General features: G+C 39.4%; 1 protein-coding gene across 1 annotated transcript in view; it reads left to right on the forward strand.

Annotated features, from left to right (window-relative positions):
- The first annotated feature begins 322 nt into the window (after window positions 1-322).
- The window catches only part of LOC135461858 (multiple epidermal growth factor-like domains protein 6), a 36,417-nt gene continuing 18,180 nt past the window's right edge, over window positions 323-18,559 (forward strand). Inside the window, exons 1-11 of the mRNA XM_064739120.1 lie at window positions 323-349; window positions 890-2,774; window positions 7,531-7,641; window positions 8,003-8,110; window positions 10,948-11,055; window positions 11,704-11,853; window positions 12,108-12,239; window positions 12,965-13,099; window positions 16,689-16,823; window positions 17,179-17,313; window positions 18,298-18,429. Of these exons, the coding sequence (XP_064595190.1) occupies window positions 2,678-2,774; window positions 7,531-7,641; window positions 8,003-8,110; window positions 10,948-11,055; window positions 11,704-11,853; window positions 12,108-12,239; window positions 12,965-13,099; window positions 16,689-16,823; window positions 17,179-17,313; window positions 18,298-18,429 (1,243 nt within the window). The 5' untranslated portion in view covers window positions 323-349; window positions 890-2,677. The remainder of the gene's footprint in view (window positions 350-889; window positions 2,775-7,530; window positions 7,642-8,002; window positions 8,111-10,947; window positions 11,056-11,703; window positions 11,854-12,107; window positions 12,240-12,964; window positions 13,100-16,688; window positions 16,824-17,178; window positions 17,314-18,297; window positions 18,430-18,559) is intronic.

The raw sequence follows: 18,559 nt of genomic DNA on the forward strand, positions 1-18,559 counted from the left end.
CCTTGACCTTGAGTGGGAAGACCCGGAGTTTTAAAGAGTGAAAGTTTGGTGGGCACTCCATCCCTCAAATCCCATCCCTCATCACATGTGAAATCAATATTGAACTATAGGGATTTGTTATGTATTTTATGAAACATTTTTCTACCCATAAAGTGTCAAGACATACATGCTTCATCTTGTGTAATGGTGATGTATATTATTTGTTTGTTTCAGGAGCTGCGTAGATATGATAACTGTTATCATTGACCTTAACGTGGTATTGTTTATACATCTCCATGATTTTTGACGATTCGATGTTAGTACATGATGACTTTAAAACTTATCGATTATCACTGGATTCTTTGAAGGTGTAAGTAATTTTGTAACGATAGGCGTACAATGTTATTCGGGTTCTATCATCTCTGACTTTATTTGCTTTATATAGGCCTACCTTCTTAATTTTTTTGGTGGTTTGTAGTAAACATTGTGTTGGAAGTTAGTCTTTTGACCCGGAATACCCATGCAAGCATATATGGTTGACGGTTGGAATATGAATGCCTCTCAGATTTTATATGTGTAACGTTATTGTTATATATTATTTTTATGTATCCTCACTACCAGTAAAAATAATTCTGAATAACCGACTTTGCCATGGCTCTAAGTTCAGTGTTTGTTTGGTGGTAATGTTAAGAAACTTAAAATTCTCTCTGTACTGTGTAAACATAAGTGTTCTTTTTTGTGTTCGGGTATACAAATATATGCATAGACAGAAGTTAGGCAAGGCACATATACTTCTCATATAATTATCTACATCCTTGTAAACGACCAAAACATATGGCCAATGGCATAAAGTTGAATGCCTGCCAGTTTGATATAACATGTACACTGTTCCACCATGTGGTTTACACAGCAGCAGCTGTTGTGCAGTGTCGGCCACTCCGACAAGGCCGTTACAAACACGACTAGTATCTCACGCACCCAGGGGACGCGTGAGAGACACTGGGCTCTAAGGGTTCGTTAATCAGAGGTATACCCATAAGGTGTGCACCACAAGCATTTGAGCCGCGGTTGTTTACTCGTGTTGCTACAGAAACAGGGCTTTGGCTGTCCCGCAGCTATTGCCATTACGTACGATCTCTTTAGCCAAGCACTGTCCTCACTCAGGTTACTATATACTCGTTCATCAACAGCAGGGACTTTTTAATACATAGCAAGTGTAAAACTACTGCAGGAAATTCCCTTTCTCGTTTTTTGTTTTGGACGAGAACATTCTGAAAAACGGTAAAAGTGTTTTGAAGCTGAAGAGCAGTTTTAGCTGTGGCAAAGAACTCCTCCTCTAAGTTATAAGGTAAGCGGCAGATAACCGACAGCTCGTGATTCGTGGTGCTGGGTTTGGAAGCATTACTGAATGAAGACGGATGAGAAACCGATAGTGATGACGTTTACTGGGGTGTAAGTCACAGTGTGCTACATGTTCTTCCAAACGCCCATGCATCTCAGCTCTCCGATTTGACCGAGTACATTAACCTGGCATGTCTAATGAGTAGTACTTATGTCCATGTCCAGCCACTGATCATAACCAGGCACCAAGATACACCGTGGCCGGGCTGTATACTGTTGAAACCTGTGAGGTGAGCGAGTTTACACGGTCAGAGTAAACTTACTACATCCTTACAACCGATTTTCACCAAGGCTGGAGCGAAGGAAGCGAGCAGTTCGGTTTGCCAGCTACTAGTACAGCCAGGTAGTTGAACAGCGCGCTAAAGAAACGCAGAAAATAGTGGCGGCTGATGGGTATTCCAGAAGGGTGGAGAAGTATGGGGAAGCCTGGTATTATCGTAAACAGCTACTGAAACGACCTTCGGAATCTGTCGATAAGATGTAGGAAGTGGGGTAAGGTCTGACTGCATCCAAATCGAACTCCGACCCACTATGATTTGACGTTGTTTGCCAATGTTTTGGCGTTTTTGCATAAGTACATCACCTTCGTTGTCTAACATCCATGCTTTAAGAGGAGATTGTTTTACGAAGCTATCGCACAAATTACTGTTCTCTTGAAGCCGTCATGAGAGTGTGAAAACCCTCCCACTCGCCCACCTCTTTTAACGAGGAACTCTGCTGCTTCCAGCATCACCGGCAAATTTCTTTACTTTCTTTCTGGCTGTCACTCTCAGTGGGGATTCCTCTGACAGATGGAACGCTTGATTAACAAAAAACTTGTACCAGCGTTACAACAGGTTTGCCAGACTACATGGAGAACATGACTTGTGGTGGTTGTATATTCAGGGATCGTGTTCTTTATTAAATGTAGATTTTCATCAATCTAAGACGATCTAGTTAAAAATGGAACGTATTCGCCCAAGTTACAAATGACGCAGTGTGTGGATGTTTAGGCGGGTAGGACTTAAGAACATTCGACCTAATTCAAGGTCAGTTTTCAAAATACCTCGGTTGTAGCAGACCTCCTTGGATAAGCGAATTTAGCCCAAGCATTGGTCTAAGTACCTTGGATAACCTGGAAACAATGATTCCATGGAAAACACATGTAATACAAGCCACAGGTGATGCTACCAATTCCAAATGACCACTGATGATTCCATGGTTTGGGGCATTTGGAAAGCGAAGTAAAGCATATTACCAAGAAGAGAGTTGACCGAAAGATTTGGAGTTTTGAATGTGCAATGTGTAATACATTGTGATGACTTTTTTGTGGTCAATCATGATGGAGGAGCCATCGAGCTACCAAAAGGCTTGGTTACTGGCCATTCTCGTCGGTCTTATGAGGATTTCTTCTGGTGAGTACGTTTATGTTTTGAGGTCAGTTATACCCGTAATGGCCAGATTATACAGGTATGATGAAAAGCGACAAAATATGACAGCATAGGTCAAATATATCACAAGAGAGCAACAGACACCCGTCTTACAAAGCTGTCGCAACGCTATGACACGCGCAATTTACCTTGGTAACGTACATTGTATGTTGCCATGGACCTTATGCGCCAGTCGCATTTTGCGACTGTCGCCATCGTATAAGTGAAATATTCCTGAAGACAACGTAAAACACCGGTCAAATAAATGAATAAATCTTGCGACTGCTTTGTAAAAAGCCGCCCCCGATCGCACTAAAAATGTTTCAAGGAACACTCTATCACAATTCTGTACACCCGTGGTAAAATTGGTTTACACAACAGACACTGCAATAAAATTGTGAGCATCTGCGTTTATCTGCATTTTTCTGTCTGCACAACAGGGTTATGATTATTTTGTTAACATTATGTTTTTTGCGGGATTTGAACAAGTGATCACACTGGTTAAGGTCTAGCATGTAGTCCTGAGTATCTTAGTTTATACTTAACCAATCCCAGTCTTGGACAGCGAAAGGGTTTCACACTTTTTTGCGTGAGCCTTTATGGCTATAAGCTGACGACGTCCCATGTGGGACATTTTGTGCCTTCTACCATTTGCTGAAGACCCCTTTTCTTCCACATACATGCGGTGTGAATCTATAAGCCACACTACACATAAAGTATGTGAGTATTTTATAATTGCCAAGGTAGCGGACTTACCGTATCAAAACAATAATACAATAATGAAATAAATGAATAAATTGATTGATAATATATTAGGCAGAATATATATATATATATATATATATATATATATATATATATATATATATATATATATATATATATATATATATACACATACATTTCCCTCAATGAGAGCAATCCCCCACTGTTTCATACTTGGAAGGGTTGGAAGGGCTCTGCCTAATATATTATCAATCAATTTATTCATTTATTTGATATATATATTGACAGTTGTGGTGGGGATGGGGTGTACATGTATAATGTTTGGTTAATACTTTCAACAGTGTTAGATCACATTACAAAATTCGAACATGTTGAAATTTAGCAAGATTTTTTGTTTTGTCAAATGAAGACATATGGGCGTTGCCTTTCACATTATAAAACGTTGTTATCAGTCATCACGCTACAACATGCAAACAATCAGTTAAGATCACGGCATTCATATTTTACAACATTTAACATGTTGCATCATCTTAACTCTTTAAGGTAATAACATTTTAGTTTTAAAATTGAGTAAATGTCAAACAGTGAAAGTTTTATCTACCTCCTAGCGTCCACTTTAATTGAACCTTGAATGGATACCGACCGCTGGAAATCAAAATGTGTTGAAAAAAGTGTCGCTTAACATTGTCATTAGAAGATATGCCTCATTAGGTTAATTGCTAATTTTCCCGCATGCTAACTACGTTCCTGTGTGCTAACACTATATACTCTGATTTTTACACGGGCTTCTGGTTGAAATGCATGATGTCGTTTATTTAGAGAGTCATGCTGATTATCACTTTGTATCCAGCCTGTGGAAGAAATGTTGCCGCCCAGAGCCGATTGTCTGCCTCTTTGAAAACTGGAAGTGACACATCGCTAATATTATGCCGATATTGATTTACCGTCCTATTCACCCAAAGTAAGCAAGCTTTGATGGAAATTGAAGTTTGCAAAGAGCTTAGGCTTATAGATCGATCCATCTACCATATAATACATACCTAATTGGCTTTTCGTGTTCACACCTGGAAACTTTTACAAAATCTTTTCATTGCTTAGGCGATGAATTTATCGTTTTCTGCTATGTTATGTCATTGCTATGGTCCTTTTGGTAATATCTGAATATTGAATTGACTACCTACATCGTATAAAGCTCCTTGAATTTGGATACATGATGCAAAGGTAAAAGTGGTGGTCTATACAAATAAACACAGATAGAGCCTTGGCTATCTAACTAGCTTTGTGCATGTAATGATTAAACACCTCCTACGGAGAAATTGCAACATTCCTGTCTTTTTCACTACATAGATATATATAGTGACAACATTGGTTTAATTTGATTGGTCCGTACGTGGAAAAATCTGTCAACAACCTGTACATGGTCGTGGGTTTCCCCCGGGCTCTGCCTGGTTTCCTAATGTAAACTTAATTCAGCAGTAATTTTTTTTTACGTTCAAGGTGGGGATGAACTGATTTCGTTATAGAAGAAACTTAATAGTAGATCATATATTTTCTTCTCTATGTAAGCTTTAATAGTGAAGAAGCGAGAAGTCAATCGCAATGGTTGTAAAGATACAATATGTCGACAGGAACAGACATATAATAATCCTGAAAATGGACGTCTCTGACGTCACCTGCTACTCTTGCTGGAGTTTTGTGATTTAAGAAAATGATAACTTACAAATGTACGTGAAACGTATAACAGTCCAACGTATACGCCTCAGGATGTCATGTACTTCTGCATTTCTGGCTACCAAAAAAAAAAAAAAAAATCAGATGTCTGCCTGTCTCAACTTGGCATGTTGAATGACTTGTGTAATGGTAGATAACGATGTTCCCCCGGGGTCTGTCAGTCTCCAGTCTTAACTCAGCTAGCCTAACGGGATTCGGTGTCTATCACGGAATAAGACGTCCATTACCACATACATAATGCTATACATCACAATCGATCAGGGTTGCTCGCCACATCTCATTACCTCTGTAACTATCCCTTCCCCCAGATAGCCCAGACGCCTTCTGTATTAAAGCCGTCATTCTCTTTGATTCCAGCACCAAAACACCTGTCAGGGCCATAGCGCATGCCTCCTCTCTACAGACACGTGCAACTCTAAAGCTTAGCGTTTAATTATACCCACACCACAGATATGACAGATACCTGCGGCTTCTCCAAGGCTTTTTAACATTGCTGGCATTCCGCAAAGCATTTCCTGCACAAGTATAGACTACTCGTCCTGTTAACGTTTCTGAAATCTCGGTGAAGATGTATCACGAAAAACTGGCATCTTCCGTACTTCTAAAGAAAGTGTACTTAATGTACACATCATACACGTGATGTACCCACGAGGCAGATAATATGGATAAATCGTTAAGCAGGTTTGTGTCAAACTCTGGCAGTATGCAAATCTTGTGTGGACCCCAAAAACCGTATAAATTGCATGTAACTCACACTATAACGACTGACAGCAAACGTACACAAAGGTTGTTTTATGGGATAGATGCATCAACACCTATAATTTATAGACACCATGTTCTGCTTTTTCTGAATACCATAGCGTGTATCGTAGTGTCAAAGAAGTTTATATAAAACAGTTTATGGGTTTATTTTTAGACTATGTCTAACCTCCAAGTTTATTTATTTTTTTTTATATTAGATGTGTGAAGAATGATGTTTTAGGGCAATCGAAGTCCGCACACTTGCTGACTACTTCTGACTTTCGTCACGCTTCCTTTATCTGAGTTCGTCCTCTTCTCCACCTTTACTAAAACGCCTTAACTAACCGAAGTATAGGTTTTGAACTATAATTGGTTGGAGCCACGTTTTTTTTACCAATGCAAATGTTATATGTGGCAAGCTACATTAGCATGGATTTATACTGGCCGCCTGTTAGCATGTGAGTTGTATGTGGCCTCTCAGCCAGCCAATGCAGAATCCGCCCTCCGCCAACTGTCTTCTCTAACAAGCGAGACCAGCTAGTAACTCTAATTTGTTATACACAGCTCCGGTTGCTTTTCGTTGCCGATGACCAACAGCTGTGTTATCGGAAGCTAATCTCCAGAATCATCCTTTGTTTCTTTCAGTCAGAAAATACTCTTTCATCTTCCTAAAGAGAACCAAATGCTGGGTGGTTGCGGACCTGGAAGCACCCACGTGCACGATACGCTTTCTTATTTCGTGTTATATATACGTACATATCCAGATACAAAAGAATGAAGAACTTCCGGTGGTGCATGTCAAAATATAGGGCACTTTGGCCATTTGTCAGGCTGTCTACCTGGAGGGCAGAATTTTACTTTGTCTCTATCAAAACAGTCCTAGAAAGTAAATTTTGTCAGTGCACAGCATTCATATATACCGAGTATCTGCAAATAAAACGAAAAATGTCTTCAAAGACTTTGCAGTTTCTATTCACCTTTATACACATGGCTGTTGGTAGTGGACCCGTGTTTAAGATAGGGGCCTACTCGTTGTCTTGTCGCTCGAAGTGTTTATTCTGTCCAAGTATCGAACAGGACAATTGCGAGATTCGAGATTCACCTTCTCTCAGTACTTTCGAGAACTGGATGGCAACAAGTGGCCGACAGCATGCACAGGCGGTCTTACGTGCTGTTATAGTTACAGAAATCACTAGTCTACTACCCTAATAACGCTTACAATGAGCTCTGTTCGGTTGAAAATCACTGTTACATGTAGAAAAATCGCTAGGATTTATACTAAAAGGTGCATTGGTGCTTTATTCCAGGCTCTACGAATGGTTCCACTCATGGGGCTGACCATTTTCGTATAAGTGTAATATTTTTGAGTACGACATTGCACAACACGCACTCAATCTATCAATCAATCAGTCCTTCAATCAGTGAGTCTGTCAACCAGCCAGCCAATCAATCAATCACGCATGTATTAACACTGACTATACCAAAACAGAAATGAGTATAAAATCTTAGCCGATGATTTTATGTTTATTTCATCTTTTGACAGTTCACGGATTTTGTGAAATAGATGAGTTTCGATGTGCCAATGGCAGCTGCATTGCCCAGAACAAGGTGCGAGACGGCGTGGTGGACTGCTATGGAGGGCGATTTGATGAAAGTAAGCAAGATATTTTACAAAAGGACACTGTTTGCCAAATCACCGTATACTCTTCCAGAAATATTGAAATAGTGAAAACAGCTTATTTAGGATAAATCAGATCGGCTAAGGCAACAAAGATAAACTGTTTTAGTGATTGGGTTTAAAGGCTTGCTTCAGCTGCGATAAAATTTTCCTGGACTGAACATCTTTGAGTCAACAATGGGTATTTTTTAAAAATTATATGTAGTTGTAACCTAGCCATTTCAAGCTGAGTATTAAATACGTGCTTATATTCGCTTTGCACTGTGATTTTCGTTATAATTGTTTTCTTGAGCATTGTCAGTAATGTTACTGCTTTTATGTACGTATGTGTGTCCAGTTGGTCCCCTGTGTCCAGGAGATCACATGCATTGTGCTAGTGGAGACTGTTTACCTCGGGAGAAGTTTAACAATGGCGTGAACGACTGTGGGGATAATTCAGACGAGGGTAAGCATACGACATTTGGCATTTGGATTAAAGAACCTTACTTCCGCAAACAAAGAAGATTTGATACGTCTTCACAAAATATCGTCGGTGTTGGAGGATTGAAAATATTTGAGGCAGGGAAAGTTTCATTTATATGGTAAAACGTAAAGGGTTTATTCAGACAATAGTTTTTTGTTCACCTAACTTTCGTTTGTGAATGGTTCAGGTAACTGTAGAAATATTTACATTGAGTGAAGACGTAAAATCATGCCTGTACATTTGTCTGGCTCCACTCTCAGCTGACAGGCCTCTCGTTTGCTGGGGGCTTACCTCTCACTAAGTAAAGTTTCTTAACCCATCAAACTGAGAGAGATACTCAGAAACATGCACAGTCTTAACTTTCAACAGACCAAATCTACTTAAGGGACCACCCAGGCTAAAGGTACTAACAAAACTAGCAACCTGTTAACAGTTACATAACACACGATAGTGTTTTATTGGACAAACTCTAGTGGCTTTTTCATTGGTACGAAAATGTAAACGTCTTTAGGCGGCTATATACCGATGCAAAATGCGGAGAAGGTTCCTCAAGGAGTGGTTAACTAAAGAAAAAAAACATCAGCAGCTGATAGAGGCACTCACGGTTTATTACTTAGCAAGACGTCACCCATTGAATAAGCTCACAGTATAAATGCAATAATGTGTTGGCGTCTTCTGGAGTTCGCATCACGTGACGTTCACGGGATTTCCTGTAAATACACAATTTCGTAATGTCAGACTGTGATAAAATTGGTTGAACCGTAAAGAAAACTGGATGCTTGAAAATGTTATTACATTTTGTTTACTTGAAGAACCTTCACCACTTTTTTGTTTTCTTCGATTTTTTTTTTTGCAAAATACACCGTATTGTTAGGGGTCATAATGGGCGTTTAGAACCTATGTGCTTTTGGTTTTATTATGCGTTCTTCCCCTTTTCAGTACTTTATGACAGCATTGCTTTTGTTGTTATTTTCATTTATTATTTCGGAAGCGTTAAGGTCCCGATCATATAACAAAATATTTACTCCTGTGTTAATATAATATAGCTGTGGCATGCACAGTTATTTTCCAAGAAAGATTTTAAAGTTAGGTGGAGATAGCAGTTTTTTCGTGAGCTCAACGTCATGTGCATACTGTAAAACGTGTTCTAGCAAACCTCCAGTTTTACGTCCTCAGGATCGCTGGCACAGTTACAGTTTTGGTAGAGTAGATAAAATAGCTGTACTCTGTATATGATGTATCCGACAGTAAGTTTCCCAGCCGGTGTTAATATCAAACAGACCTTTAATGTATCAGTCGGCTGGTGGGGCGGCCCGGGACTGCTGTCGAGATTTAATGAGGATATGACCTGCCAGTCTTATCACAGTGATTGCGGCACGTGTGGGGAGCGTCCTCAACCCGGCTTGGGAGTGCTCCAGTAGACACAGACACCCGCCATAGATACACGTTAGAATAACACATCGCAGCTTCCATATCGCTGAAAAACAAACCTATCTCTGATAGTAGACATATGTGCCCGAGCTAATTTGTGTCGAATCATAACTGGATGTATATATCGTAAATGAGTAAGGTGAACTGACAACACTGACTTTATCTTATATGTGAATGATCCGCTCTCGTCTTTTCCATACGGAGTAATTCTGGACGGCAGTGCGGTTTGCTTTACATAGAAGCTCACATTAGGGAGATGTGTACGGGAGCGCGTGTGGGTGTGTGTTGGGTGGGGTGGGGTGGGGGGTGGGGGGTGCGGAGTTGTAGAGTGATACCTTAAGGTACAATGTGATTACGTATCACCTGTTTAAGAATGAACTTCTGACAACACAGACTCGCTTTGATTTCACGTCAAATACTTCTATGAATGGCTAAATTGCTTCTTGGTATAAACTTCCCAAAGCCATTTTTTACTTGAGTAGTATCCTCTTAACATCTATAGTTATTGAAGAATGTGATACTGTTCATTCCCAATAGTATAATTTTAAGAGAGCAGAACTATTGGTAGCCATACTGTTGTGTAATTTATGGAAATTACACTTTTCATATCTTTAATGTACTTTAACAATGTGGATCTCAAATCCATACTGTTGTGCAGGAAATTACCTATAGCTTCGATTCGGCTGTTGGTGAGCTGCAGCTCAGGTTATCTTGAATGAAACCAGGAAAGCTGTATACAAGCTTAACTTGCTTTAAATATAACATGTATAACTATATATGTAAGGGACAATATTCTAAGTCATACTTTTGTACAATAATGTACATGACATTTGTGCAGTGTACAAAGGCACATATTTAAAAATGCGCTTATTTCTTTACCGTTTCGAATTGTGCCTATATTTACTTTGAACATACATTATCCTCGTATAAAATCATTTGATCTCTGTTGTTACTTAAGCCAAATTCCGAAAATGATTCAACCTCTTGCATTGAAACAGAAAAAAAAATTAAAGAAAAATTAAAATGATCATACTTACACCCATAAATGTAATTAAATGTACCTACTTACTGCAAGCTGTCCAGACTAGTTTAATGTAGCGTTCCTGCTATTTACCTTGTTCCCAGTGGCATTTCCTTGCCCAGACACATTTTTCTCCTGTGCCTTGTGGACAAATCGAAAGAGATGCGTTCCATTGTACTTCCGGTTGGATGGGTACAAGGATTGTCGGGATGGAAGTGATGAAGGTTTGGGTAACATTACTTGGATGCTCTTTGCTGCATGTGTTTTAGACTGACAATGATTTTAACATGCTCATGTTGATTTATATACTGACATTTGCTCCGAACCTTGGACTAGTGCATGGCATGATCCCATCCCTGTGTTCCAGCCCCCGAACCATGCAAATACGGCCCGTTCTCCTGCACTAACGGTAACTGTGTAACGCTGAAGTGGGTTTTGGATGGACAGGACGATTGCGGAGATGGGTCTGACGAAGGTATAATGTTTGACAAGCAATTTTTTATTTATTATAGCATTTCTTTGCACCAATTTACCCTTCCCACAAAGGAATACAAAACATTAACCAGAAACATGTTTTTCATTAATGCATTGTTGAACAATATAATATAATATACACATTAATGTACATTGATGCGCAGTTATATGATGTAAATTTAATACTTCTAATAACCCACACGGTATTCTGAATAGAGCTCAACCGTTTGGCATGCATTAGAAACAAGTGGATACATGTTTGACTTGCCCTTTTTCCATTTTCTGGAAAATATAACTTTGACTGTTAAGAAGTAGTTTCAGGAATGAAATGATTAAGTGAATGTATGCGTGTGATCGTTTTTCTGTGAGAATCTGATGCTGAGAGGCCAGAATCAAGAAGCCACACAAACACATTTTTGACTTTTTTAAGACCGTTTTACGCATACTTGGTTTGTTACGGACGCCTAAAAACAAAAATACAACAGTTCTATATAGTACAATAGGCCTATTAGTTTGGCGGTGGCAACAGTAACACGTTGCCACCTCTTGAATTTTATTGTGAATGGCCTCTCTTCGTGTGAAGAAAATAGTTAAGCATTCTTGTACCTTTGTGTATTGACACCTTGACGCTGTTACTCTTTTTTTCCAGCCAAGATGATAGGTACAGACTGTAGCACAGAAATCGTGTGTTGTCCTTGCAATGATTATGTGGTGAATTCTTTCTGTGATCCGACAACTACCACCTGCCAATGTCTCTCTGGCTACTTCCCAAACCAACTCAATTCAGAGTGCTTAAAAAGTAAGTTTACTCGTTACGAGCTGTGTGGAACGGGCGTGGAATACAGAACGAAAGCTCAGCCTACATTCTTTACCAGGCCTTAAACCAGAGCAGTTGTTCAATTTTCAGGTGTTTGTGAATTATTAATATGCTTGTAAAGTGTTTTAGCCCTTTGCGGTGGGGAATTAAGCGTTCTCATACTTTCCATATTACCCGTGCACATGGCTGACAGCGGCCGAGGATGTATACATGTTTTCTCATTATTTGGTTTACAGGAAAAGTTGGCGATCTGTGCTCAGCGGAGAGTGACTGTGTGGATGCGTTTAGCAACAGTAACTGCACTGATGGGAGATGTTCCTGCGTGTCCGGATACAATCCCTCGTCGGATATGTCCACTTGCTACAAACGTGAGAAACAATACTAACAGTTACCTGCGGAATTAATTACCCTTTGTTATATCTTACCGGTGCTTATAATCATTGAGTTGACTTCATGCAAGCAGCGATCAGAATTTGATTGAACATGGTTCGGTATTATTAAGCGCGGAACAAATTTTTCAACAGAAAAAAGGAAAGATTTTTTCTTTTTTTGATTGTTGTTTTACGCCGTACTCAAGAATATTTCACTTATACGACGGCGGTCAGCATTATGGTGGGTGGAAACCGGGCAGAACCCGGGGGAAACCCACGACCATCCGCAAGTTGCTGACAGACCTTCCCACGTACGGCCGGAGAGGAAGCCAGTATAGGCTGGTCTTGAACTCACAGCGACCGCATTGGTGAGAGGCTTCTGGGTTACTACGCTGCGCTAGCGCGCTAACCGACTGAGCCACGGAAGCCCCAAAAGGAAAGATAATGGTACAATTATACACCTACTTACAGCTTACCGCATGGTATATTACTTTAAACTATTGTAAATTGTACAGTACGGCTCACCGAAAAAAACTAGTCATTGCTGAAAAAGTACAAGAATATGAAAGGTAATTAAGGTCAACATACCGTACATCGTTATACGTCGTTTGCACAAATAACGCACAAATAACGCACAAAAGCTGAATAACCTGACAGTGTATGCTATGGCTTTAAAAGTAAAAGTTAATTGATATTAATTTCTAAACGACTTATATTTTTAGGTAGGATAGGGGACGCAACATGTAATCTGGATTCCGACTGTTACGACGCCGTAACCAACAGCAACTGTACCCAAGGCACGTGTCTATGTAACAGTGGCTTCCGATCCTCTCTGGACAAGACACAGTGTATAAAATGTGAGTTTATCAGCTAAACAACGGTGCTCGCTCTCATACCTTTATCAAACCACAATCCTAGTTACAGATTCTAATGGTAACCTCGCATCTAAGTGATCATGTTTTCACGTGCATTCTTTGTTCCTTTAAAGGGTACAGTGAAAATTCAGGTTTATTTCCTGTAATAACAGTTTGAGTATTCTTCTTTTTTATTGCTGCTTTTTTGTGATTAAACTGTTATTTAGACGATTTTAATGCATTTCAGTAATTTATCTGCAGAAATTTTGCAAGGAGTTTTGCATAGAATTATGTGGACAGTGAGGCTGTAATAGTGATAAAACTGCACTAAGATTGCCTTGTCAATGACAAATGACACTTTCGTGCTATAACCGAAAGGCTTTTCAGATGTACATGTGGTACGTATAATGGTTGAATATTGCTTACCGATTTCTTTTCAGAGTATTATGTACGTTTGTAGATGAATGAATCTTGGGGAAAATCGTATTTTAGCAACTGGTACAAGAATACCAGGACCGCGACCAGTTTGAGAAGATGTGTACAGTGCTCGTAGTTTCAAGCTTCCTTCTGCCCTGTGCAAACATGACCACTGGTGTATGCCAGTGAGCCACACATCTTTGTTACAGTTATGTTATGACATATGCTGAGTTATCGCCAATATACAGATGGTGACCACGTGACCTGAGTTTGCTCTCCAGAGCTAGGTAGCTAAATTGCCTTGAGAGAATGTAGCAAGAGAGACATATGTTTGGAATACACTCCGTTGGTTTCCCTTGGTGAACTTAGTCATTGTTAGTGTAGTCAGCTCATATCGCTAACCACAGATCCTACCATTTAACCGTAAGTTAAAATAACAACCAAGAGAAGAAGCAATCGTCTAATACAATGCGTATGGCAGCCAACACCAGTAACTGAATATGGAGGCACTGTACACAGCCAGATATCAGCCTAATATCGTACTTGTCCTGAAACAAGCGTGGTTGAGTTTCAAATGCCTGCCCGGGATATGTTTCTAAATATATATGCCTAACAAATTTCTAACAGGTTAAAAGCAAGTGCAAAAGAAGCAAGTGCAAAACATTCTACTTGTACAAATTTATCCCAATCTTCATAGTTTGACACGTGATTACGTAACTGTAGAAGTTTGTTACTGATAAACCATAATGCTGATTTTCGGAATTAAGGGAAAAACAACAGTAGACGGTTGTTGCTGGTTTATGACAAAAACTGACTTTTACCAAAAGTTAAAAAGAAAGGCGACTTTAAATCTGTCCCACTGGCTTGTCACAATGTTTAATATTCACAGACAATTTAAAAAAAAAATCTCGTAGTGATGATACTCTGGCACAAATAAGATGGTTTTTAACCGCTTAACATCGCTTCAGAGGGCAGGCTTACCACATTTATGATATCTTGACACAGGATGATTGTTAAATGCATGTAATGTTGCTAAAGGCGCAGCTCAGTGATGATATCGTACAGTATACCTACGTCGATTAATACAATTAAACAGAAAACAGTTTTAGAACATTGCTAAGGCACCTCAATGTTGATATTCTAACATGAGCTAAAGGAGAGGGTAATGAGTTCTAAATCTTAAAAATGATAACAAAGACTATCTGATAATGATGGCTGACTAGCTTTTGCGCGTAAAATGATTTTTGTTATTGTAAGCAAGGATCTTGATGTTGGAACATGAGATTCACGACTTTCTTAAATCGAATCATTTTATCAAAGACTTCGATTGTTGACTGACGAGTAGTATGATTCCTAACTAACAATCCCTTCTTAACTTCCTTCAATGTTAACGAATCTTTTAGGTTGCCGTTTTTGTAAGGAATCACTTAAGTAACCTTACTTGTCTGTGACGTCAATAAAGAAATCTTTGTAAAACTAGTCACTGTTCAACAGTACCAGAAATAATCTTGCTGATCCATCCCAGCGTGAGACTGATTCCTGCGCTAAATAGCGCATTCTGATGTAATTTATTAGACTCAAAGCCAGAAAGACAATCGGAAGTTAGCAATGCACGAATCTCGCTGACAAATGATTTGTTTTCTTTACGGGAAGTGGCTTAGCACGAGAAGCATTTCCACAGGATCTGACGAATGATTGCCGGCTCACACAGGCAAGGTCAGCGGTGATGGTAAAAAAAAAAAGATTAGGAAAACAAAGTCAGATTGTTGTCTTCTACTGGTGACTGCTCAGGCTTGTCGGGTGCCAGATGTGAAGGAGGAGTATATGTGCTATTGTCCGTAAAAGTTTCCCTGAGGATCCCAGTGTTAATCCAAATACTCCCCAGGTCGGGTAATGTGCGAGGGATATTGTGCGAGGGATATAGCATTATGTATTTTTATGTAAGTTATGTTGTTTGAGAGATATTGCGTGTTGTATACTGTGCAAGGTATATTATGCGGGGTACATTGTTTGAGGGAGATTGTGTAAGGAATATTGCTTGAGTTATCGTGTGTGAAGTATATTGCTTGACGCATATTGTGCGAGGTACACTGCATGATGTATGTTGTGTGAGTTATGTTGGGTGGGGGATATCCCTTTCATGTGAGGATATCGTGCGAGGGATATTCTATGTGGGATATTCAATTGTGTGATGTATGTTGTGTGAAGGATGCTGTGTGAGGTAGATTGTGTGAGGTATAGTATATGGGGGATATTGTGTGAAGGATATTGTACTAAACATTTATGCCGCCAACCTGCTTCGGTGGTACACTGATTAGTTAAATACCTGTTACAAAGTGGACTACTTATCTTATTGGATTACATTCCTGACAGATCTATACAAATACGCATGAGATACAGTACTGGTCTGTGGAGTACTTACGCCTTCATTTCTGAAAGAATGATACATTTGGCTTTCCCAGTAAAATTTGCTTTTAAGTGTTGGTTATTTAACACATTAATGAACTACAACCAGCGCTGCTTTCCGAGCCGGGCTTTGGTTAATCATTCAGAAAAAGTTACATATGTACATCGAAAATCAGAGAAATAAATACCTTTGTTTAGAAGCATACAATGAAGAAAGATTCAACTGAATCTCACTGAAAAATCCTCCTCTAATATAAAATACATTCTAACTTTATTATAACTCTAATACCAGATAAAAATCTAGTCTTTGTTTGGTTTTTTTTCAAAATATATTTTAACTATCTCAGGTGAATAACTTTAACACTAAATATCAAAGCCATTTATTCTACACATTTCCTTTGCGTCCAGAATGTATATGTTTCCTTGGGTGTTAAAATCTGTTCACGTTAAGCTTATGTTGGCTTCCTCCCCGCTCGTACGAGGGAAAGTCTGCCAGCCACCTGCGTGGGTTTCCTCCATCATATTGCTGACCATCATCGTATAAGCGAAATGTATTTGAGTATGGCGTAAAACACCCGTCAGGTTAATAAATAAACTCAGTAATGATAGATATGTCCTGGTTTGTCGTGGTATCAGATCACATATTTGCCGTCAGTTGTAAACTTTATCACCATGGCTATTTCCTGGATACCTTGCCAGCATATTACATATTTGCTCTAGATTCCAAGCTCTAAATTGATGGCTGCGTTCTGTTCTACCTTATTTTCAGATCAGATATTTGACCTGGGCTGTCAGCTGGACACTGACTGTGAAGATGCGGTGACCAATAGTTACTGTCAGGAGGGACAGTGTAGCTGTGATTCGGGGTACAATCCCTCTCTGGACAGAACCATATGTTTCAAACGTACGTACACTTTTGTCGCCCACTACTTTTGTTGCGAAAAACTGTTATTCTCCATAGCAAACATTCAAAGAACTTTTAAGAAGTTTGTTTGTCACACTTTCTCATTTACACCCCTATACAATGGAGGACATTTTACTGTTAAATAAGTCACGTGCACTTTAGGCCTATGTAGACAACATCAGTTAATATTTGAAGTGAGACTAGAAATGATATCACATATTTAAGAAATATTTATATATTTCATATCACCCCACTCTAAAGGACTTACCATATTTTTAATATTAATGCACCTTTATTCCTGGCCGGGTTAATATTTGTGGATACATTTCTTTATGACAATTTGCTACCTGTGCAGGTAAAATCGGTGACACCAGCTGTTTTGAGGACAGTGATTGTGAAGATGCCGTCACCAACAGTAACTGTACCGACCGTACATGTGTCTGTGATTCCGGATTCAAAGTTGTGGAAAACAGGACCAGATGTATTCTCCGTACGTACTGTTCAAGTGTACCATTCTCTTACTTCAATCTGTCCTAGTGCCTTATCCCGTAACTTCTCCGTACGTATTGTTCAAATGTACCATTCTCTTACTTCAATCTGTCCTAGTGCCTTATCCCGTAACTTCTCCGTACGTACTGTTCAAGTGTACCATTTTCTTACTTCAATCTGTCCTAGTGCCTTATCCCGTAACTTCTCCGTACGTACTGTTCAAAATGTACCATTCTCTTACAACACTCTGCCCTAGTGTCTTATCCCGTAACTGTACAACCTGTTCCAAGACATTTTCATTTGTCACCGTGTTCCCAAGAGGTTATATATACGATCAGCTCAAGTTCGCATTCTCCTTTTATCCAGACAGTATATTCACATGATGATTAATGTGTTTGATGTAAACGTGTTTGATGTAAACGTGTTTGATGTAAAGCAGAAGAATTATTATCGACCGAAAGTGAAAAAATTACTTTCAGAAGGCGCTATTTCAAGAAATAACGGTATTTTCAATCGTCTCTTTTTGCCATTACATAGGCATTATTCGTGACACTATAGGTGTATCATAAACTGTAAATATCTAACATTGCATGTTATATGATTACATAACCTTCACTAACAGTGAAAAAGAAACATTTCCAATATTGTAAGACATTATCTTCACGAGTTCCCTGAAGCAGGCTTTTTTACAAGACATATAGCCTACCTCCAGCTGTGAGTTCAAGTACAACTCATGCTGACTTTCTCTCCGGCCGTACGTGGGAGGATCTGGCAGCAAACTGCGGATGGTTGTGGGTTTTCTCCGGGCTCTGCCCGGTTTCTTCCCACCATATGAATACTGACCGCCGTCATACCAGTGAAGTATTCTTGAATAAGGCCTAAAAAACTAATCAAATAAATAAATAAATAAATAAGTAAATAAATGTGACATATTAGCCTGGGAATGTGGATAACTCTAACGAGACCTTGATCGCTGTATTTGTAGGGAGTATTAACGACAGTTGCATCGTGGACACAGACTGCTTGGACTCCGTGGACAACAGTACATGTAGGGACGACTTTTGTGGATGTGAGTCGGGTTTTCACCCTGCTGACACACTCGATGCCTGTACTCTAAGTAAGTGTCACTCTGTGTCCCCACCTTTTTTCAATCCTTCAACGACCAGTAATAAACGTTTCCTTTCCAATTCACCACTGTTCAGTGTTCCTGGTGTCCATTTTTGTTATACTTTTATTCTCCTGTCAGT

The sequence above is a fragment of the Liolophura sinensis genome, chromosome 1 (genome assembly GCF_032854445.1).
Source record: "Liolophura sinensis isolate JHLJ2023 chromosome 1, CUHK_Ljap_v2, whole genome shotgun sequence".
Taxonomy (NCBI): domain Eukaryota; kingdom Metazoa; phylum Mollusca; class Polyplacophora; order Chitonida; family Chitonidae; genus Liolophura; species Liolophura sinensis.